A 23,736-nucleotide genomic window follows, 5' to 3' on the forward strand; every position below is an offset into this window, starting at 1 on the left:
CTTTTCGAGAAACCGGCGCTACACCTTAATACTACCTCAAAGACAAAATAAGAGCCGTGCGTACTAACACGGCAGCTTACTTTTTAAGTCGGCACTTAGATTTCTATTTATTTATGTTTCACAACGTGCCGATGTGAACGTGCTCTGTAAAACAGGCTCCGTAAATTTTCGGTTTCAGGAAGGGGCCCAGGAAGCTTGCGGAACCTCCGAGCTTCATCGCCCTTTGTTTCCTCCCTAAGGACAGGGAAGCATTAGGATCGTGCACACCGCCGGGCGCTGGGGTTAGAGCCAGCCGACGTCGGAGGAGTGTGCGCCCCTCTCTGGAAGCCTCTTCCTCACTGACGCCCAGACGAGGGTGCGGGATTTCAGGGCCGAGTTCCTCAGAAGGCAGAGAAGTAGCAAAAGCGAACGAAATAAACGCCTGCGGGGAGGAACGAGCGTGACTCCCGCGAGGGCGCACGCGCGCGGCTGTCCAGTCAACACCTAGGTCCGGGGCGGGGCCGGTGGCGGGGCTTGGGTGATTGGTAGAGCCGAACCCGCATTCTCCAGTGGAACCGAGGCAGAGGCGGGCCTGCTTGCAGAAAGAGCATGGCGTGGACGCATCTGCGAGTGAGTGTGGCTGGGGAGGCTCGCGCGTGGTGGGGGTCACGGGCAGGGAGGGGGGCGACAGGGAGAGTGAAAGCCTGGGGCCCCTGCAGTATGGCCTGCACGTGTGCGCAGCTAGGGACGTGCAGGAAGCAAGCGTGTCTGGGCAGAGGCTGGGCTGAGCGTGGACGATGGGAGCAGGTTTGTTTGTTTGTTTTTAAATTGAGCTAGTGTCGGGCTGCTATGAGTACACGCTCGCCTAGGACCCCTGGCGGAATGAAGTAAGACATCCGGCCACCCTTCTAGATCAAGTGTCGTTAGAATGGGAGCCCTGTGTGAAGAGCCCTTAGTTATGTCCCTGGTTTGGAGAACGTGCTCAGGTATTGCTGCTTGGCTCAGGTATTGGTGCTTGAGGCATGCGTCTGCAACCTCCCGGAGGAGGGAGAATGAATACTTGGTTTTCGTTGCAGGCAAATTTGATCACATCCGCTACTTCCTTGTTTAGTGGACAAAAGTTATTAAAGAAAAAAAAATATATGTGTGTGTAGGCGCGCGCGGGCGCGCGTAGATATATGCATGCGAGAGCAGATGTGTTGGATCCCCTAAAGTTCAAGTTATGGTGAGCCGCCTGACGTGGGAGCTGGCGGAGCAGCAAGTGCACTTAGCCACTGAGCCATCTCCAGGCCCCCAAATCTGTCTTTTGACCCGCACCCCACTCGCTTCTCCTGTCTCCCACCCCATACTCCGGCCCTTCGCATTGGCTTCAGCCACCTAGAGATCCTTTCTCCAGCTGCCCTCTCCTCTTTAGCTTTTGGATCCTTTGAAAGTTAGCTTCCTCAAAATCCTTCCATGATGTAGCCCTTCATGTCAGCTGTCTTGGCTTGGACTTTTCTTGGCCATTAGTTTGTCTCTTCCCTGAATTACACTCTCCTGAAGGACAGGGACCAGGTCTGGTTTGTTTGCCTTTGGTAAAGGATGGAATGAACGCGTTAGCTAGCCACTTAGCATTTGGCAGTGGTGATTATCAGAAAGCCTTGTGAACCACTTTTGGGTGGGGTAGTGGCTCGCCACCCAAGAAGACTGAAGCTGTGTTTCTATTGCAGCCCCTTTATATTACACACATAGGATGTTTCAGGCCAGTTACCTTAATAGGTACAATTTTAAAATATAAACAAACACCAGGTCCTAACCACAGTGTCAAGGAGATATGAAAACGTGTGTTTTAGTGTGTAGCAGTCACACAACTCACCTAAATGATGGTCAAGTGTTTAAGCCTCTCCTTAGATCCGAGTGCCACAGATGTGCACTGCTATACAAGCAGAGGAGTACAGCCATTCTGGGGAAGTTTTAGGAATGGTTCTTGGTAATGTTTTGTATAGGTTGTAGGTATTGTATTCCTGGAAAAGTCTCTACGGTCCCTAGGAGATAGTATGGCCTGTCTTAAAATTTCCCTGGCTTGAAAATAATCAGGGCTCAAACCTGTGAAAGCAGTAATGGTAGATACAGCCTCCTCAAAGGCTGGTGTGTGAGTGGGCAGAAAATGGAAGGAGGCAGCGTAAGCAGAGAAGGGCTGTCATTTCATGTAGATGTCTTCTGGATAGTTTTAATAAGGGGCCAGGAAGGGTGCCACAGCCTGGCCTGACAGGAGTCCTCATGGGTCCTTTCTTTCCCCCCACTAGAAAAGGGCCCTGGATGCAGTCCTCATCCTTGGGGGTGGAGGACTTTTCTTCACCTCTTACCTGACAGCCAAGGGGGATGACCATTTCTATGCTGAATACCTGATGCCAGCCCTGCAGAGGCTGCTTGATCCAGAGTCAGCCCACCGGCTAGCTGTGCGCATCACCTCCCTGGGGCTCCTTCCTCGAGCTACATTTCAGGACTCCGATATGCTGGTAGGTTCCCCTGGATCACCCTGTGTTTCCCTTAGGTACCTGGAGGACTCACATCCTTTGGCACCTCTACACTTCTTTGCTGCAGGAGCCCAGTGTGAGCGCTGTCTTTTACTATGTGTTACACCTGCACCTGGGGAACAGCACTCCTCGTGTTGCTCATGCTTAGGTCTTTAGTTGTCAGAACTACTCTTTGATATAGGTCCTTTTCTTGTCTCCACCTACAGATCAGGAAACTGAGGTACGGACTAAGTAAGTGACTTGGCTAGGAGTTGACAGGACCAGGATTCAAACCCATGGCTTCTGACTCTAGTGACCAGCCTTGGCTACTGTCCCACCTTGCTGAGCTCCCTCTGATGATCTGGGACACCTTCTGGCATCATTAAACAGCTGATGGATGCAGGGGGACAGCATTAGCAGGGAAGGGCTGTCACTTGTAGATGTTATGTCCTGTTTGGGTAGGTGTGAAGGGGGAGGGAGGGAGGGTGCCTGGCCTGATGGGTCCTTTTTCCCCACTGGAAGCAGGCCCTAGATGCAGTCATCATCCTGGGGCATGGAGGACGTAAGTCTTAGGCCGCCACCTGCCCTGGCCCACCTGGCATCATAGCGGCACTGTGGTCTGGAGGCTGCAGGAGGCTAAATGGAAAGCACCCATGCCCGCAGCCCGGTTCTCATGTTCACTTTCCAGTTCTGAGGCACTTCTTACCAAATGGGAGACAGCAGTGATTTGAACATGGAATACCAACAAGATGCCCTCAGACCTCTCTGGGGGAAGAGTTACTGTTAAAAATCTAGGGCCCTTTGCTGTTTTCGTTTCCCTTCCTTGCCTGAGGGTTCTTCTCATCCCACACCAGACAGTCTCCTGCAGCTGTGACATTTTACCTCAAACACTAACGCGCTTCTGTCAGATCAGAAAGAACATTTCTTGCCTTAAGCTTTCCTCATGCCAAACTGGGTTGACACCCTTGGGACCAGGGTGAAGGGGAGCCAGAGGGAGGTGAGAGTGGGCCTGGGTGACGGAGCTACGGCAGAGCCAGTGTGGCCCTTCCGCCTTTTGTCTTTTGATACTGGTCCATGTTGTCCGGGTTGGTCTTGAACGTGTGGGCTCAAATGATCTCCGAGCCTCAGCTTCCTGAGTAGCCGGGCCCATTCAGTATATGCCATTATTCCCGGTGCTTCCGCCTCCGCAGCCAGGCGGGTTGACACACTTAGTCCATTTCACCTTCCTCGCTTGAGTTTTTTGCCGTTTCTTAACTCCTCGGTTCTCTTTGAAGACTAGACTGTCCTGGGAGGGTGGGGTGCTTTGAGACGCTTGGCTGCCCTGGCCTCCTGTTTGATCAGTTTAACCGTAATCTCAGAGAGTCACGCAGCCAGGGTTGAGAACTGCAACCCTCAAGCAGGTCCCCTTGTAGCTGTACTTCCTGCCTCGCGGTTCTGAAGTGCTGCGTGCACACTCTTCCTTTTCCTCGGGGGTCTTCCTCATCGCCTGCCTTCAGGACCATGTGGCTTCTCCTTTGGGCACACTTACCTGACCTCTAGGAGCTTGCTGGAGCCAGCACCCGTGCCTGCAGATATCGTCCCTCCAGTTCTCCATGGTACCCACAGGCTGGCTTCTTGTCAGCTGCGGAGGAAGGGTCAGCTGGGGCTTGTATGCTAGGCTGGTTACAGGCTCTGTTTTGTGGAACTCACTGGTATCCAAGTAGAGTGACACCCAGGACCCCTTCTCCTGCCCAGGTTGAGTAGATGAGAAGGCACACTGTGATTGCACGAGGTCGCACCCGGCTCCTGTTCACTTGAACAGGACACCGCCTCTCCCCCAGCCTTGAGCTCTGATGGTGTCAGACTCCAGTAGCTCCAGAACCCCTACGGAGCGCTGATACAGATAGGTATCCCCAGAGTGTCCTTTCTCCCGGAGATCCCTAGTCCGTGGGCCCTGCGATGCTTAGCAAGCTGCAGGGGCATCTGATGTAGGACACTGGGACCCCTGCTGTGAGAACCACTCCGTGTAGCCGTGTACATCTCTGACTTTGTCTCCTTCCCAGGAAGTGAGAGTCCTGGGCCATAAATTCCGAAATCCAGTAGGGATTGCTGCAGGGTTTGATAAGCACGGGGAAGCTGTGGACGGACTCTACAAGCTGGGCTTCGGTTTTGTTGAGGTGGGAAGTGTGACTCCCCAGCCTCAGGAAGGAAACCCCAGGCCCAGAGTATTCCGCCTCCCCGAGGACCACGCTGTCATTAACAGGTAGGTGGTGGCTCAGTGTCACAGGGTTATCTTCTCCCCTGCCGGGATCTCTGAGATGGAAGACCTGCCTTGTGGTTTTCCTTATAGTACAGAGCAATGGTTCTCGACCCTCCTAATCTGCAGCCCTTTAATACAGTTCCTCATGTTAAGGAGACCCCCAGCCATAAAATTATTTTTGTTGCTACTTCGTAATTGTAGTTTTGCTGCTATTATGTAAATATCTGATATGCAGGATATCTGATCTGCCACCCCTGTTGTCCCAGGGTTGTCCCAGGGGGGCGTGACCCACAGGTTGAGAACCTCTGTGGTAGCTGGACATGCTCTCATTTGGAATATTCAGGAGCCCCTTTGAACATCTGCTGTGTACCAGGCAGGGATCTCATCCCAAACGTGGAAACAGGTTCTGGTTTTACCAGGTGTTCCCACTTGGGCTCTGAGGGCTGGAGCTGGTCGCAGAGAGCAGCGTGGGAAGGCCTGGGCCAGCAGGCTTCATTGTGTGCCTTCCTACACTCCTTGGCCTTGCCCAGCCCTGGCCTATGAAGACACAGTGATCGCACATGCCATTTCAAATACTTTAATGGCTACATTAAAAACTGGAAAAAGTTGCTAATATATTTGAAATTATTATAATTTAATTATACACAATTTATTCCAAAGTCATTTTAACGTGCAGTCAATGTTACTATCCCTCCTCCCCCTTTTTTTTTAAATGTCCTGTGGTCCTCCCGTGCCCACTTACCTTTGACTTTTCATCTCCTCTCGTTGGCCAGGGCCGGTGGCCACATACTGTCAGCAGCCTTGGTCCTGCCCAGGTTACCCTGCATTCAGTGAACAAGGATGCAGTGTTCAGTGTGTACAGCTGTTCTTAGCAAGATTCCTAGATGCGTAAAGCCTTGCCCATTTTTGTTCTTTGTCCTTATCATAGTGACAAAGGGAAGACCTTTGTTTCTTGTTGCTAACAGATTTTTGGAGAGCCTCCTTGTGGGGATTTTGGCTGGCCTGTGGCCATGCTTCCTACTGCTTGTTTCAGTAAGAACTTGTTTCTGCAAGTTACTGGCTTTTGTGTTGCATTACAGACAGGGATGGATGTCTTTCGGACTGGCCAGGCAAAATACATATGTTTCTGATTGGCTGTTACAAGTGACCTCAGGTCTTAGGGTGGTGGTACTTGGTAGAGCCCTCTGGGGTGGCGAGTATCAAGGGATAGGCAGCTGTGCTCTTGGACACCTGCACACTTTGCCTTCTTGCTCATGCGCATGGTATGTGTTGAGTAGAGGCCTGCTGAAGGGACAGGTGAGTGTTCCCTATGCCAGCCACTGTCCACACTGTGTTGTTCTGGCTGTAAGCAACAAAGCGATGTATCCAGACCCCATTAGTTATCACTCTTGTCACTGGGACAAAATATCAGTAAAAAGTAGCTTAAAGCATCGAGGGTTTATTTGGCTCACAGTTGGAGGGTACAAGCCCTCGTGGTGGCAGGAGCCCATGGCAGTGGGTCACTTTGCAACTCCAGTGAGGAAGCAGAGGGCGAGCAATGCTGGTCACTTTCCCCTTCCCACAGTTTGGGACACGGGCCCACACCATGTCAATGGCAGGTCTTTCCTGCTCCATTAAACTTTTCTGAAAACAGTTTCCCAGACACACCAGAGGTGTGTTTCCATGGTGATTCTAAATCACATCCGGTTAACAATGAAGGGTATCATTGGTGAGAGCATGGAAATGGTCTCTGTGCCTTTTCTAAGCTATCACCTCCTAACTGCCCCTCCTCGGTGGGTTTATGTGCACCAGGTATGGATTCAACAGCCATGGGCTCTCCGTGGTGGAACACCGGCTGAGGGCCAGACAGCAGAAGCAAGCCAAGCTCACAGCAGGTAAGTCAGCTGTTGTGGGAGGGTCTTTCTTCCTCTATTTGAAAGAAATGGGGGAAAATATGGAGAGGGCATGAGCTTCAGCAATAGGAAAGAAAAAGACCACACAGAGCAGCTCAGGCGCTTCCCACTGAGGGACTGTCCGCCCTCCACCGCAGCTCAAAGGCCCTGACTGAATGCCACAGTTCAGCCATGCCTTGCTGCTCCCTGACACCCATGGAACCTGGATTGTGTCCTAACTTGGCTTGGAGGTCAGCAGAGAGTGAGTGTGAGCCAAGATGTGTACAGGACCTAAGTGCCTTCTTCCCACGTCCCACCCTGCTGCCCTTTCATCCAGAGAGCTAAGGACAGAAGGGTTCTCATACTACTCCATTCAAGGGACCAGCCATGAGTCCTCAGGACTCACTTAAGAAACAACCTCTGCTGGGGGTGCATGCCTGTGAGCCCAGCACTCGGGGAGGCAGAGGCAGAGGGAACTCAGAGTTCAAGGCCAGCCTGGACTACAGAGAGAATCCAGGACAGTGAAAGCTACACAGAGAAACCCTATCTCAAAAAACAAAACAAAGAAAAGAAAAGGAAAGAAAAGAAACTTTTGATGGCTTTTTATGGGATGCTGCAGTTTGTTTTCTGTGGTCTGCTTTGCTCTCTGAGGTGCATTTTGGGGTCAAAGCCCTGGATGGTAGCCCCCTACCTGTGGCTCCCCCTACAATCCATGGGGGCTTTTCCCTTTGTTTGCCTCTGGAATCTCTTTCAGGGATCTCAGTCTCATCGAGAGGCCTTGTAGCATGACAAGGAAGCCAGGGGCTTCTGCATTTGTTTGAGTTGCTAAGGGTGAAAGGACAGTTGGCAAGTTCAGATGGTAGGAGCAGGAAACGACAGTGTTTAAACCCCTGTCGTTGACAGAACCAGACCCTGCCAGCTCTGCAGAACCTTGAAGGTCTCAAGCTGATCTTCATGGTTTGTGGGGTCTCCTGCCACCTGCCTTCCATTTCTTCTTTTTAATGCCCGTGGTGCTCTGTCTGCTGGCTTTGTCGCCCATTCTCCCATGTCCGCCTCTCACCCAGTTTGTGTCCTCATACTGACAAGTCTGAGGCCAAGTCCTGTGTCTGTGTGCTCTGCCCGTGTCTCTGTGGCAGCTGGCAGCCTCGTGGAAGTGCTTTGCCAGCACCATGCCTAGGAACAGGGGTTGACAGAAGAGATGGTAAAGAGTAGGCCAGCCTTTCCTGACCCCAGAGCCTTGTCAGTGTGCACAGGTGACCACTAATGGAAGGTCCACTTACCTCATGAAAGCCATACTGTCAATCCACTTTACTCCTGTTAGAGCTTTGAGACCTTGTTCTATAAAATTTAGGCTAATCTCCTGCCCCAGCTCACTTAGGAAACAGTTACACAAATCTTACTTTTAGGCTGATGGCCAAGAATGACTGTGATGGCCATCTGCACCTTTTGGGTGTGATTTCTTTCTTTTGTTTTAGAGCTTTCGGGTGTGCTGTTAAGTTGCTAATGTGAGATCTCTCCAATTTTTTATATATAGGCACTTGGTGCTATGAATTTGCCTCTTAGAACCACCTTCACTATGTCCCATAAGATTGGGTATATTAATATTTCCATTTTCATTCCATTCTAAAAAGTTTAAAATTTTTGTCTTGACCCATTTTTCATTCTGTAGTGAGTTAGTCAGTTTCAATGAGTTTGTGAGCTTTCTGTTGTTGCTATCCAGCTTTAATGGTGATCCGTTAGGATGCATGGTATTATTTTAATTTTCTGGTATCTGTTGAAACTTTGTGTCCAAGTGTGTGGTCAATTTTGGAGAAAGTTCCATGAGTTGCTGAGAAAGTATATTCTTTTGTTTTTAAGTGAAATGTTCTGTGACTATCCATTAGGTCCATTTCTCTGTTTGTTTTTTTTTTTTTTTTCTGGATCCTTTTTTTCTGGATGTCATGTCAATTGGAACAGTACAGCATTAAAGTCTCCCACTGTGAGTGTGTGAGGTGTCAATATGTGACTTAATGTACAGCAGTGTCTCTTTTATGAATGTGGGCGTTTGGTGTGTAGGTGTTTGGAATTGCAGTGTGCTCTGGGTAGATTTCCCTCAGTGAGTACGCAGTGTTCTTTACTGTGCCCTTTGATTCGTTTTGGTTTGAAGTCTATCTTGTATATTAAAATGTCTACACCCACATGCTTCTATTTGCTTGGAATATAATTTCCCATCCTTTTAGTCTGAGGTGATATCTATCTTTGATATTAATGTATGTTTCTTGGATGCAGCAGAAGGATGGATCCTGGTTTTGAATCCAGTCCATTAGTGTGTGTGTGTGTGTGTGTGTGTGTGTGTGTGTGTGTGTGTTTAATGGAGAAATTGAAACCATTAATGGTGAGAGTTACCAATGATTCCCATTATTTTGTTGTGGTGGTGTGAGCTACCTCCCCTCTGATTTCCTGGTGTGAGGTTATTTATTTGTGTTTTCTTGGGTGTGGTTAGCCTCTTCAGTCTGAACTTCTCCTTCTAGCATCTTCTCTAGAGCTGCATTTGTACATAGGTACTGCTTAAATTTGGTTTTATAGTATAGTAATCTTTCTTCATCTGCTGTGATTAAAAGTTCTGGTGGGAATAGTAATCTGGGCTGGCATCTGTGCTCTCTTAGGGTTTGTAGAGCATCAGTCCAGGCCATTCTGGATTTTAAGAGTCTCTATTGAAAAGGAAACTCTGTTTCTACTTGCCTAATCCAAGTGTCTGAGAAACAAATCTTCCTCTTCCTCTTCCTCCTCCTCCTCCTTCTGCTTTCTTCTTCTCTTTTCTTCTTCTTCTTTCTTTCTTTCTTCTTTCTTCTCTTTCTTCCTCCTCCTCCTCCTCCTCTTCCTCCTCCTCCTCCTCCTCATGCTCCCTTAAGTTAAATAAATTTTATTCTCTAATTTTGTTGAAAATATTTTCTGTGCCTTCGTCTTCTTTTGCTAGCCCTATTATTCACAGTTTTGGTCTTTTCATAGTGTCCTAGATTTGCTGCATCTTTTGTACCTGACTTGTTTTAGATGTAACATTTTCTTTGAGTATACATTTCTTCTGTCTAGTCTTCAATGTTTGGGATTCTCTCTTCCATCTCTTGTGTTATGTTGATGAGGCTTGCTTTTGAGGTTTCTGTTCCAGTTCCTAAAAGGTTTTCATTTCCAGCTTCACCTGTTTGGGTTTCCTGTAGTGATTTCATCTACTCTTTCATGTTGTGAACTGCTTTCTTTGTTTCATTCCACTATCTGTGTCGTTTTCACGGGTTTATTCATATTTCTTTAAGGACCTTGAGCATATTCATAATAGCTCTTCTGATACCCTTGACTTGTGCTTCCCCGCTTTGCATTTCTCAGGGCCTCGTGCGGAAGGGTTGCTGGCCTCTAGTGGAGACATGCCGTCCTGGCTGTGGTTGTGTTTTTCCGCTGCTATCTAGGTATCTGGGTTTGAGAAGATTGTATAGTTCTAGGTGCCGATATCTGGTCTTGTCTCTGTTGGATTGGTTCTGTTCCTTGGTTTCTGGGGCTCCCAAGAGAGTGTGGTGGCTATGGGTTCCCGGTAGGGATGCTTGTGGGATCCTGCCAGGTGTGGCCATTGGTAGTCCCGGTAGAAAGTGTTTCTGGGTATTGGGAGCTGACACTAGGGAGTAAGGAAAGGGATGAGAGGGCCCACGGGAGGGAGGAAGGATGGGTGTGTCACTGGGTCTGCATAGAACCCTGGGAATGGGGACAGAGAGGAAGGGGAGGCCACAGCAGGTGGTCTGCAGGGCTGGGGATGAGTTGGAGGGGAGTTGGAGGGGAGGCGGGAGAGTGAAGATGTCCTACCTGGTCCCCGGCCGGTGGTCTGGAGGTTTTCCAGGGAGTGTCTCCTGGAGCTGCAGCTGAGACAAAGGGATGGGGTGCTGGAGGAAGCCTGTAGGAGAAGATCTGTGTGCTCTCCTGGGAATGGGGGCCTTACTAAGTTTTTGAAGCTTCTTTCTTGGTGTTGGGTTTGCTGTTCAGGGCCTTGTGTATGGTAAACATGTGCTCTACCACTGAGATACTCTCTCCATAACCCAGCTTTTTGTTGTTGTTGTTTTGAGACTGGGACTCATGTAACCCAGGTTGGCCTTGAACTTATTAGGTTGCTGAGGATGACTTTGAACTTCTGATTTTCACACCTACACCTCCCCAAACTGGGGTTACAATTGCCCACCATGCCCAGCTTCCTACTGTTTTTCTGTCATTTCTAGTATTTAGGCTTCTAATTTCTCCATTTAAATTTTAAGGGAGAAAAGACTCAGTGTGCCTGATGCATCCTTGTAGGAGCACACACTTGCCACATGGAGATGATGAGCTCGTTCTCAGTCACCAGGCATGAATGGTTTACTGTCTCTGTCAGCTGGTTCAGGATGGTTCAGATTTGGGGCCATCCAACCTGTACTCAGAATGTAGCCTGGGAAACTGGGGGCACACTGTTGGTTTTTACAGACGGGCTGCCTCTGGGAATAAACCTGGGGAAGAATAAGACTTCGGTGGATGCTGCTGCAGACTATGCCCAGGGTGTTCGCGTCCTGGGCCCCTTGGCCGACTACCTGGTGGTGAACGTGTCCAGTCCCAACACTGCTGGTCTGCGGAACCTACAGGGAAAGGCTGAGCTGCGCCGCCTGCTGGCCAAGGTACGTCATTACACCATCACATGCTCTCCTCCAACCTGTCCTCACTCCTTTTCATCCCTCAGGTGAAGCACTGATTTGAAGCTGTTCTTCACACCTGGCGTAGGAACCCTCCCCACCCTTTCCCATTCACCCTCAGATCTCTCCCCTCCTCAGTCACACGCAGTAGGCAGTTAACGGCTGTAAAACCACTGGTCAGCCAGAGCAGGCACATCGCTTATGTCACTGTGTCCCCAGCACTGTGTGTGAACAGAATGACTTCTCACCGCCCAGTACTTCTCACTTCCTTCCTTGTTTTAAAGAACAAAAATCAAAACCCTTAAGCAGCTATCCCTGGGGAAGAAACTGCTCGTCCTTGACTTGACTGTGTGAAATATTGATCTTCACTTCTGGGCTGTGGTCTAAGGTCCCCATCTCTGACTTGTCAACCTAGGTGCTGCAGGAGAGGGACGCCTTGAAGGGAACACGGAAGCCGGCAGTGCTGGTGAAGATTGCCCCTGACCTCACCACCCAGGACAAGGAGGACATAGCCAGTGTGGCAAGAGAGGTCTGAGTCAGGGTGGTTCAGGGCTAGGTAGGGGCCTCCTTCATTGTCCCCTGCCTGCCGAAGCAACCCAGCATGAAATGGCTGCTGACTTCCTTTATATGAAGTGCAATGCTGTCTATCTGTCTGTCTGTCTGTCTGTCATTGTATAGTTCAGCTGGTGACAGACAGTGGGTTTGAAAACCTGTTTGATGAGCCTTTTTCTTGCTCCTGATCTATCTTCATCCAGAAAGATTGTGTTAGCCTCCCCGCCAGTCTCATGTGGATAGAATATTGTCTGTCCGCTTTCTAGCCGGTCTGAACACCAGGCGTCCGTAAGAAGGGAAGTGGGAAACCGTGAGCCGAGCAGTCCTGGACCTAGATCCTGCTCCTCCTGTGTACTCCCTGAGGGCCTCAGATATGGTTCTCCCAGACAGCTTGCTCAAAAGGTCCAACCCTGCTTAGGCACTGTGATGGGCTCAGCAGGAGACTATGGAGAGGCTCATTCCGATAGCTTCTCCAGGCAAGATACGGGTGAGGCCTGTGTGAGTCTTGCTCCACAGAACTGGCCCCTAGCCTGGCAACTGCTTCAATCCTCAGAAGGAAAAAAAGTTTCTTGGAGTCCTTCAGATCCATGGCTTAGGGCTCTTTCTCTGTCACACACTTCAGCTGGGCATCGATGGACTGATTGTTAGCAACACTACAGTGAGTCGCCCTACTGGCCTCCAGGGTGCCCTGCGCTCTGAGACGGGGGGACTCAGTGGGAAGCCACTCCGAGATCTGTCGACCCAGACCATCCGGGAGATGTACGCCCTCACCCAAGGCAAGGCTTCTTTACTCATGTGTGAGAAGCTGGATCTTCTCTCGTCGCTGTGTTGGCTGGGTCCTTACACTGTTGCTGTGTGCTTGTGTGCAGGCAGGATTCCCATTATCGGTGTTGGCGGTGTGAGCAGTGGGCAGGATGCCCTGGAGAAGATCCAGGCGGGAGCCTCCCTGGTCCAGCTGTACACATCCCTCACCTTCCTGGGGCCACCGGTCGTGGTCAGGGTCAAGCGTGAGCTGGAGGCACTTCTGAAGTGAGTGGGGCAGGGAAGGTGGTCAGAGGGCTTAACTTAGAAAGTGACACTTGTCGTTGAACTGTTGTGCGCCCCCAAAGGGCTGGAGGGAAACACTGATGGCAGGGTGGGAAGATTTCTTTGCTGACCCTCTGCCCAAGGACAAACAGTACCAAGGGGATTCAGAGTGATTCTGAGGCAGTGTTGTTTCAAGGCTTGCCACTTGCTCAGGGACCGGGCACAGAGGAGTACTAGCAGAACAAAGCAGGTAATGAGTTTTTGACGCAGTGTCCGGGAGGTGTGATGCAAAGTCACGTCCCTTTGTGCACAAAAGACCTCGGTGGGCCTGTGTGCAGCTGCCTCGGTGAGGGCGCAGCGGCCATCACAGGGTGTGCAGGGTGGGATGGTGTAGTCAGCAGTGTGCTCACGGCGAGCGTGGGCTCCTTCGGACACAGGCTGCTTTTCTTTCCAGAGAGCGGGGTTTTAACACAGTCACAGAAGCCATTGGAGCAGATCACCGGAGGTAATGGTACCTACCAGAACGTGTCCAGTGGGTGCCCAGAACGCACCCACTCGAGCAAGCCCTGTGGCTGCATCATGAGAGGAGGATCTGTCTCAAGCCATGTCCCTTGAACTGAGGCCTAGCTGGGCTGATCACAGACATCACTAGTCAGCGAAGGATTTCTCTGATCCCTTGAGGAGACCATGCACGAACTCTACTGTCATTTTTTGGATCTGAATCCTGGGGTCCCTCAGTATCATAAGGACATTGGCTCTTTGGGAGGAGACATCATGAAGAAAATAAAGCCATTTAAACCTGTTTTAAATCCTGTCCCTCCTTGGGGGCCAGGTCTCTGCCCAGATGCTGAAGGTCCTCCTGAGCCTCCTCCGTGGTGCAGGGGCTCCCAGGACTGACTTTCAGTTGTACAGGCGAAGTCTCTGTGCCTTTCATTTTATCCACCAGGGGTCAGCATTCATCACACTGGTTTTATATACACACATAAATAGAAGGTTGCTACTATATACTATTATTGCTAAGACTCCCCCCTCCCTCCCCGCCGCCCCAGGGCAGGGCTTTTCAGTGTAACAGCCCTGGCTGTTCCAGAACTTGCTTTGTAGACCAGGCTGGCCTCGAGTTCACAGAGATCCACCTGACTCCGCCTCCCGAAGGCAGGGAATAAAGGTGTGTGCCACCATGCCCTGCAGTTTGCTGCAGCGTTTGAAAGTCAGCTCTCAGCACGACTCTCCTCCAGGAGCGCTTCAGCATACTTCTCCAAGAACACCACTTTACCACCTCGGGCAGGAAAGGGTTTATTTCCTCGGATACTTCTGGGCCACCCCCCATCTAAGGGAAGTCAGGGCGAGAGTCAGGCAGGGCAGGAACTGATGCAGAGGAGTGCTGTCTACTGGCTTGCTCCTCGTGCTTGCCCAGCCTGTTTTAGAGCACCCGGCACCACCTGCCCAGTGGTGGCACCGCCCACAGTGGTCTGGGCCCTCCCATACCAATCATTAATCAAGAAAATGCATCGCAGGCTTGCCCACAGGCCAGTCTGGTGGGGCATTTTCTCTTCTGATGATTCTAGCCTGTGTCAAGGTGACCTAAAAGCCAGCCAGCACACTAAAGATGAAAATGTACAGTACCCTCAAATTCGTAGAAGTTCCTGTTCCTCCAAACCTCGATGCTGAGTGGCTTCTGCTTTTGAGGCCCCCTATGCCTGGAAGCTGCCATAGCACGTCCACTGTGGTGTGCCCGCCCCGTCCGTGTTTATAGCTGTACAGCATTTCATGCAAACAACGCAGGACAGTTCTGCAGTTCTTCACCGTGGGGAGGTGGCGCCTCCTGCCGGTCTGACCTGTCTCTGTCAGTAAGATGTATTTAGCCAGTCCTCTCTTGTGATTGTATTTGCTGTCTCCCGGAGCCCCAGCGGACACCCTGGCTCGTGCTCCTAGGCCCTGCTTGGGTGTTAAGTGGAGCTGCTTCTGAGAGTTGTCAGCACTGGTGTGTTTCACACTTGGTCAAAGTCACCTGGCCCAGCCATTTATTTCCCTGATGGTCTGCTTCTGAGGTCGGTTCTGTAGCCAGCACATTTTTCTGTCCAGTTGCCCATGAAGGCCTGAACAAGACAACATGCCATCTGTTGTAAACTGCCCTAAGTCTATAGATCCTCTGTTGAGACCTACTTTAGTTCTTAACATAACTATGGCTCCTCTGTTAACACCTGTTGTAGCCTTTAGCATATCAGAAGCCATTTTGCCTCCAAGTCTCCATTTTGATCATAAGGTGAAATTAAGTTCAAGTTCTCAGGTCTACTACGTGCCTGAGACCAGAATACAGTTCAGTAGTTCAGTACTTGCTGCTTAGATAAAGGCTTGTTTTGCTTGAGTTAAAGATGGAAACATCCTGCCATGTTCCTTACTCCCAGAAAGCTGGAAAGCCCCCAAGAGCTTAAATCCCAGCCAGTCGGCTCAGTGCTTTGTCTAACTACCTAGATACAACACAATAAACTTGAAACAAAATCGATGATGTTTAGCTAGTCAAAATGATGTAACAATGCCCCCCCTCCTACATCTGGCTACCTGGTTATGTTTTTTGTATTAAAAAAAAAAAAAAAAAACCATCATAGTCTGGCTCTTGAGCCCAGATTATGGCCCCAACTGGTCAGTTTGTGTTCAGTGTATGATAAATGTCCATCAGTCTGAGTGTGGTGTCCCAGTGGTCAGTGTGCAGCCTTTCCCAAACCCATAACACCATCCACTTAGACAAGTGGAAAGTGACATGGCATGGAGCAGCTTGGGATCTAACCTGGAGAGCACAGCAGGTCACTGATGGTGTTGTCCTGGGCTGCATGACATGGCTAGCCAGTGTGAGTGCGTTGGGCTCTACTCTCAGTGGAGATCAGCTTCAGCCAGAGGCTGTGCTGGAAAAGGACCTTGCTTCTGGCTGTCGGCCTTCTGCCCAGCCTTCCAGCTTGGTAAGAGAAGGCTGGAATTTTCACACCTGATGTGGCATCTCCAGTCTGTGAAGTATGAGCCGGTGTGCTAACCATTGGAACTGGCTTATCGACCAGATGTGAATTTCGGCTTCTAGTCTAGGTCGATACCTACTCTTGGCTGTGAAGAGCCAGGAGCCCCAGGCACTAATAGGTACATCAGAACCACCCCAGCTCGGAGCAGGAGGTCCTCAGCTGACTCATTGCATCACTCAAGTGGCGAGAGATGAGCCATCCTGGGAAGTTACTTCACTTGCAGCTCATTTCCTCTGTCAGGGCTGCTTTGGATTAAAGGGTACCGGAGCAACTTCTGAAAGATGCCCACAAAGTGCCAGGCATTATGTTCTCATCAGCTGTGGACATTGCATATTTTACAAATTTGTAAAGAGAGGGTAAGGACAGCTATTATGGACTATTGTCCTTAGAACATCCCTTGGTACATCCCAAACTAACCAACATTGGCTGCTAGTTTTGATACTACTCATCACCAGAGTCCTGTATTAGTGTGCTGGGGAGAAGGGGCAGGGCTTTTGAGGGATTAACTAGAACTAGTCCAGAAGAGCGGGGGCCCAGGTTAAGAGCGAGAGGACCGGAGATGATCCTCTGAACCCAGCTGGGTGTGCACGGTACAGACAAGCAGATCCCTGGGGCTCACTGACCGCCTGCCTAGTCTAGCCTCCTTGGAGGGCTCCACGCCAGTGTGAGCCCCTGCCTGAAATTTAAAAAGGGACAATGCCTGTGATCAACATGCAAAGTTGTCCTCTGGCCGCCACACACATTCGAACAAGCACACTAAAGAGACAGGCTCCAACTAAGTCTTTGTTTTCTTTTCAGAGCTTGGGATCAACCCTAAGACTTTGAGCATGGGAGGCGAGTGCTCTGCTACTGAGTAACAACCCCACTTCTACCACTACTTAAAAAACAAGCAAACGGGGTCTGGGCATGGTAATCCCAGCACCCAGGCAGAGGCAGGTGGCTGTCATTTCAAGGCCAGCCAGGGCTGTTAAACAGAGACTCTGTCTTGAAAACAACCTAAAAAACCCCCAACAAACAAAAGACATCGAAAAGATACTTCCTCATCTAACTTGGCAGGTGGTGTGGGCCTGGAGCAGGAAGATTTCCTCAGAGCCTGTGGTTAGTGTCTTCACAATATCGAATCTGTCTTCTCCACAGTGGTAGGGTACAAGAGAGCAGACGGAAGCTTTAGATACCTTACATGACTCAGGCTTGGAAGTTACACAGTTGCTGAGCCACATTCACGGCAGGGTTGCTAGTTTCCGCTCCAAATAGCAGGATGCACAATTACATTTGAATGACAAATGGACGTTTAGGTCTATGATACTACATGCAGGATGCATTAGAGTGAAGTTCATGGCTCTTTACCTGCAACTCTAATTCAGTCAGGCGTCACATATTCTACCTGGCAACTGCAGTTGAAAAGGAGCCACTTAGACTAATCCACCACTCAAGGGAGGGAGTTAGTTACCGTATGCAGACAGGTTCTTACACAGCCAAGGTGGACTGGGCACTTTTTATGCAGCCCAGGCTGGCCTTGAAGTTACCATTCTCCTGCCTACATGCCCAGTGCTGAGATTACAGGCATGTGCCACCACACCAGCTCTATTTTCTTCTGACGAGAGGGACATTAAAGAGTTGGTGATTTTCTTTATTATCCTCACTACCGTGCTGGTTTTTAGCACAGAAAATGAGCATCATAATGCTTTCCTATGTAGGCACCTGTATGTACTCTTGAGACACATTTGAGTCTCACGTAGGTCAAGCTGCCCTCAAACTCAGTAAGCAGCTGAGGATGAGCCTGACCTTCTGACTTTCCTGCCTCCATCTCCTGAGTGCTGGGTTTACAGGTATGTACCGTCCTACTCCAAGGATCCAACGCAGGGCTAAGTGCACACTAGGGAAGCACCTACCAACACCTACACCCAAGGCCCCACGTCAGTTATCAGACCTTCCTTACCGCCCCTCTTTCCTCCCCTTCTTGTTTCCCTCCCTTTTATCGGCATAGACACCCCCACCTTCTATGTCCTGGTCCTGCATTTTGGACATTTTCTTCAATTTTTTGGTTTGGTTTTTTGTTTGTTTGTTTTGTTTTCAAGACAGGATCTCACTAGGTAGCCCTGGCTATCCTGGAACCACCTAAGTAGACCAGGCTGGCCTTGAATGCATAGAGATCTGCCTGCCTCTGCAGGAAGGGTTAAAAGTGTGTATCACTGTACCTGGCTCATTTTGGCCATCTCCTTTGATCACCACAAGCAGGTGATTTTGGAGAAGCTCATTTAGCTCTGGCGTCTGTGGACAAGTGGGTGGGAGCCTAACAGGACCAAACAGTCTCACTGGGACAAGCAGGGTCATCTTCCCCGTCATCTTGAACCCTGATAGAGAACTACCCATGAGTCCTTAGCCCAATTAGGCCGGTGATTATTCCTATTGTGCAGATGGATGTAAAATGACTGTTCTGCAGCGATGTGGGCAGAAGTGATGGAGGATGACTTCTAATCCTCCCAAGTCCAGTGTTGGCTCTACTCTATACAGCAGTGTCCTGGGCCACCACCGACTGCTGTGGAAGATATCGTGCATTCGTGATGTCATTCCAACTGGCAACAGGATCCTGCTGCTTGCTGCATCTGAGTAGAGGAAGAACCTCTGGAGACTCTGAGGTCCAAGGTGCAATGTTCTCTCTCACACCCAGCAGCCGTGCAATGGGCTGTGGCTAAGGGCTTTAGGGATCCATGTCATCGCCCTGCTATCACCAGGAGCCTGTCAGCCTCACACAACGAAGCCTGGGAACGGCCAAACCAAATGTAGAATGACTGCCCCTAATCAGTAAACATGTTAAACATGCAGAGCATCTAAACAAATAGGTTAATAACCGTAGTCTTCAATCTAGACTTGGGAATTCTGTCTTGTGTAAGTTTAATCTGTCCATATATATATATATATATATATATATATATAATATAATATATATATATATATATATTACATCCCACTTTCCTTCCACAGCCAGTTGAGTTTCATCCGGGTGCCCTCTAGTTTCCTTTTTTTTTTTTTTAATTTTATTTTTATTTATTATTGACATAATGTTCAGTCTGCATGTGTGCCTGCAGGCCAGAAGGGGGCACCAGATCTCATCATGGATGGTTGTGAGCCACCGTGTGGTTGCTGGGAATGGGACTCAGGACCTTTGGAAGAGCAGCCAGTGCTCCTAACCTCTGAGCCATCTCTCCAGCCCTGCTCTCTGGTTTCCTTGAGTCTGGAGTAGTTATCCCTGAAGAGAGATCAGTTGTCCTGGAATCTACATTCCGGATTCTTGGGTTAAAGACTACCTTTCCCCAATCTCTGGTATATCTGTGTTTGGTCATATGACCCCATCACTATTCAGTGTGAAAGCACTGGGAGGTCCTTCTGGGAGGTCTTCTGCTAAAACCTGAGTATTATGGCTGCAGCTCTGGCATCTACTTTAGCCCTGGGGATAGGGGTCATCCTCCCAGAGATGATGGTGGCCAGGAATGACCAGTAAGAGCTCTGCCTACTCTACCTCCTCACCTTACCTCTTTTTTTTTTTAAGATTTATTTGTTTATTATTTCTATAGTGTTTTGCCTGCATGTGTTCCTGTACACTAGAAGAAGACACTAGGTCTCATTATAGATGGTTGTGAGCCACCATGGGTTGCTGGGAATTGAACTCAGGACCTTTGGTAGAAGAGCCAGTGCTCTTAACCTCTGATCCATCTCTGCAGCCTCCTCTCCAGTCACCTCTTTAATGCTGTATTCTAGACCATTTTCTTTCATCTGCAGCCAAACATAACCCCGGTTAAGTAGGAGAGGGGTTGAGGCCTCCCAAATGTCGGATTGGCCTGGAAGAGCTGTTACCTGCTTTCTGTCCAGAGGTGCTTCATTCAGGCTCCTTCTCAGGTGAAGATCTTGGTCAGCGCACCTGAAGAATTTGATGGACGCCTAGTCTTGACTTCCACTGTGTTGAGTGGGTCTTGGCAGTCGGGTGACATTCCCCACAGGAGGGAAGTGAAGTCTGTGCACCTGGACACCAGGAGACGTGGCTGAGTGGTGTCTGAGCAGGAGCAGAGTGGGAATGACCTGATGGGGCCCTGGTTGGGTGGTGAAAGGTTGGGAATTAACACACAAAAGTGACCTCTCTGCAGCGTTGTGAAGGACCTGGGAACTGGCATCAGGGCCAGCTCTCCAAAGGACTGAACCTTGGGGGGGGGGGGCTTAGCTACTCACATTCCTCACATGACCCGGGGGAGGTTTGTGAGAGTGGAAAAGTAAATTTTCCTGCACCCTACGGGAAAGAAAAGAAGGGACAGAGGGTGAAGGCCGAGCTGCCGCCCCGCCTGTGGCCTGTCAACCAGCTGGCTTGGGTCCAGGAGTAACACCGGCTCCTCCTGCCCCAGACAGTCACTGAGCAGTGCCCTGGTGGGGCCAATTTCGGTTATTCTGGATGTGGAGTCTGGTTGTTGCTGTTGTTTCTCTGTGTAGCCCTGGCTGTCCTGGAACTTGATCTGTAGACCAGGCTGGCCTCAAACTCACAGAGATCTGCCTACCTCTGCCTCTCCAGCGCTGGGATTAAAGGCGTGCACCACCACAACATGAAAATGAACATTTCCTTTTCTTTGCTCTTTTTGTTTTTTGAGACAGGCTCTCACTGTGTAGCCTCAGCTGGCCTGAATCTATGTAGATCAGACTGGTGCTGATCTCATAGAGATCTGCCTGTCTCTGCCTCCCTTCAGTCTTAACAGTTCTTAACAGTCTGTGTGGATCCTGAGTCTTGGGACCCAAAATATATCAGACTGGTGAGATCAGAATTTCAATTTTAGGTGAGTCTCCTTAAAAAGTGAACCCAAACCTGTGCATAAAGGGAGTGGAGCCCTGCATTCTTTCGTCATCTGTTGTTGGGACCCTGCTTGTCAGTGGCTGGGCTACGTGTTAGGGATGGACTAACCATGCATTTGCTGCTCTTTCTCTCTGGGAAGCCACACATGAACACAAGGGGCCGAATCCACAGCAGGAAAAGGAACTCTACAGTGGGAGGTAAGTCCCTTCTGGGTTGGGAGGTGTACACAGTGCCTGATTCCTTGGGCTGACTTCAAAAGTTTTAATTCTACACCCTCTAGAGATCTCTGTCAAGGTATTGGGCTCTGTGGCTTCTCCCCACATCTGGTTGGGACTCTGTTGCCTGAATGCAATGAGGCATTTCCATGGGCTGTTGCCTAATAATGGACTTCCCAGCCATGGTCTACATGGTTTGTGCTAGCTCCTGAGGACCTTTCTGCTACAGTGTCCTTAGATGTCTCTGGAGGCCTGGACCAAGAAGCCCCAGCTGGCACAGAGCCTCACTCTCTTCAAAGCATTGGATTCCCCAGCTTTTGGGGGAGGGGCAGTGTCTTAAGGCCTTTCTCCCATTTTGCCTGGCGCCACTGCCATGTTCACATTTTAAATCAGATATTCAGATTTCCTCAAGGCCACCATCGCTACTGAGAGATGATGTCAGCCTGGCCATTGTGGGAAGCACTTCTGAGTAAGGCAGGCCGTAACCCAGGATTAAAGGGCGTGTTGATGGTTGACTCTGAAAGGCGATGCTGTGGGGACCTGGTGGGAACCGGAGCCAATGAAGGAACCCTAATCCCAGAAGGATCAGCAAGCAGATCAGGGCCCGAGGGTGGTCTTGGGCTTGGCCTGTGTCTCAGGCTTGTCTTCTCTGCCGTGGGGATTTGAAGAATCTGATCAGTCAGTGTTAGAATCCATGCAGAATAGTGCCTGGCCCATGGCGAAGACCCTCACATGTGGCCTGTCCTTGCTGTGTGATGGCTGCCTTCTCTTTAACAGGCTTGGAGGGTGGTTCACAAGGACCAGCCATTCTACCAGACAGAGAGCAGGTAGCTCTGGCTCATGATGTTGCATCATTTCTGCTCCCTCCCCAAACTTTGAGAGCAGAGGTTCTGTTTACCTTCCATTTAGTTCAGCAAATAGAGCCAAGTTGTGTGCTGGCATCGCTGGGGACACTGATGGCGGAGAATAAACAAACACCAACGGGCTCATACTGGTTATCCAGGCCCCAGCAGGCCCTCTGTCCTACAAATGCAGAGTGAGGAAAGTGGGCCAAGTCAGTGTGACTCTGGATGCAGTCAGTCTCTAGAGTTATAGTAACACTCTCTTGCCTTTGTTTAACCTTTTTCTTACTGGGAAAGAGGCAGATTTTACTGAAAGTTGTGACAGACTTTGAAGGTTTCCGTCTCTGCTTATCTGTCCTTGCTGGGAGGGGTTGGCTCGAGGATCATGTGTAGTTTGGCAGCCAGCATCATGGAAATTCCTCCTTTTTACAATGTTTGGGTTGATGACTTTTGGGAGCAGGTTGATCTTTGGAGAAGTGTTTCTAAATGCTTGAAACTTTGATGCTTATGGTGCAAACACTGGCGAATCTGCCAGTGGTCCAGTTTTGAGAACAGAGTTGCACACAGTTGGAAGCAGAGCCTGTGTTCCCGGCAAGGCAGTACCTTGAAGTCCCTGGAGCTGATTGCAATGTTCAAGGAAGGGGTGTCATAACAGGAGTGTCTGTCCCATTTGCTTACTGAGACAGGTCGCAAGTTTGAGCAACATGCTCTGGCTTCCAGCACTCCTCTTCTGATCCTGCTGGGATGCCATGTGCACCCCAGGAAACCATGGGGGTCTCTGTCCATGCTGCCCACACCCTTGTCTTCCCTATTCCACCAGTCTGAGACACTGATTGTCTATCTGAGTTTAATGTCTCAGAGACTGAGAAGTATCTCACACACGTACACACACACCATCGCCACCACCGCCAACAAAAACACCACCCTCAAAAAAGTCTGTTGCTGGGGGCCCACCTCTCCCAACCAGACATAACAGCGATAGGGTGTCCTTGGTGTTGGGACTTGGAAAAAAAACTATCTTGAAGGAAATAGATAAGTATGTAAGCTGCTGAAATACAGTTTTTCTGCTGTAACTGTTTTTGGTTCATAGTTGTCATGGCAGCCCCTTCTAGGTTCTGCTTATTATATATCTTGCATTTCTCTATCTCCACTCCCCACTCACCTCCATGCATTAGTCATCCTTAAATTCTCACGAGAATGTTGGCTCTTGGACGGCAAGGCATTTGTCTGAGCTAGTCTCTGCTGCCGACTCGCCACCTAAAACACCCAGGCACACTAAAGACACCAGATCAACACTTAGCGAACGCATGCGTGCCTCTTTTGTTTTCAGCCTCCTGGTGAACTCACCCCTCACACACTTTCTAACCAAAGTGTTTTCTGCTCGGCCCATTGCTTTCCAAACCTTCCCTTTCACCAGTCTTCTGAGTGCTGGCGCTGCACCGCGCTGCCTTTAGAGCCAGAGTCAGCGCTCCCCACAGACCCACAGCCCCAGCTTCCTCTCAGCTGTGAGGCATGCCCTTCTTTTCTCCTGTCCACTGTTGCTCCACTTTATAACTTGTTTACAATGTCTTGGGTTTTCCCTTTCTTTTTAAATTCTCCAATAGTAAATCTGTCCTAATTTACTTGCATTTCAAGCCTCTTCTTCCTCCTCCTCCTCCTCCTCCTCCTCCTCCTCCTCCTCCTCCTCTTCCTCCTCCTCTTTCTCCTCCTCCCCCCAACCCCTTCTCCGACTTGGTAGGGACTAACTGTTTTAGAAAGTGTTTGGGGCTGGGCAGAGGTCTGTAAAGTCAGCCACACAGAAGGCTGACAAGCTAAAAGCCAGCTTGGGTAGTTGAAAGTGGCCCTGTCTCTAAACAGAAAATGAAAGAGGGCCAAGGAGCTAGCTTAATGTAGCGTGCATGCTCACCTAGCACACATAGCGCCCAGGGTTCCACCCCCAGCACCCCCAAATAATACCACTAAGGGAGAAAGTTTATTTTGGCTTATGGTTCCACAGGGAGAG

The 23,736-nt window shown here is 49.8% G+C and overlaps 1 protein-coding gene and 1 long non-coding RNA gene across 2 annotated transcripts; one reads left to right on the forward strand and one right to left on the reverse strand.

The window, feature by feature from the left end:
- The first annotated feature begins 279 nt into the window (after window positions 1–279).
- On the forward strand, window positions 280–13,644 carry Dhodh (dihydroorotate dehydrogenase (quinone)). Its single transcript, XM_021657843.2, has 9 exons — window positions 280–609; window positions 2,265–2,477; window positions 4,517–4,716; window positions 6,505–6,587; window positions 11,055–11,242; window positions 11,673–11,786; window positions 12,432–12,585; window positions 12,679–12,838; window positions 13,290–13,644. The coding sequence occupies exons 1-9, from the start codon at window positions 589–591 to the stop codon at window positions 13,342–13,344; spliced, it is 1,188 nt and encodes a 395-aa protein (XP_021513518.1). The 5' UTR covers window positions 280–588; the 3' UTR covers window positions 13,345–13,644.
- LOC132656813 (uncharacterized) lies at window positions 6,582–19,984 on the reverse strand. Its single transcript, XR_009594556.1, has 3 exons — window positions 19,699–19,984; window positions 10,410–10,465; window positions 6,582–7,757 (listed from the first exon to the last, which is right to left on the reverse strand). It is a non-coding gene; the product is annotated as an uncharacterized LOC132656813 (long non-coding RNA).
- Window positions 19,985–23,736: the final 3,752 nt, after the last annotated feature.

This window comes from Meriones unguiculatus, chromosome 10 (assembly GCF_030254825.1).
Source record: "Meriones unguiculatus strain TT.TT164.6M chromosome 10, Bangor_MerUng_6.1, whole genome shotgun sequence".
Taxonomy (NCBI): Eukaryota; Metazoa; Chordata; class Mammalia; order Rodentia; family Muridae; genus Meriones; species Meriones unguiculatus.

Bases quoted from the DNA above. Each gene is read 5' to 3' on its own strand.
- Dhodh (XM_021657843.2), top strand. From the start codon at position 589: ATGGCGTGGACGCATCTGCGA. The intron at 2,478-4,516 runs GTAGGTTCCCCT...TCTCCTTCCCAG, and splicing joins TTCAGGACTCCGATATGCTG to GAAGTGAGAGTCCTGGGCCA. The intron at 11,243-11,672 runs GTACGTCATTAC...TTGTCAACCTAG, and splicing joins TGCGCCGCCTGCTGGCCAAG to GTGCTGCAGGAGAGGGACGC.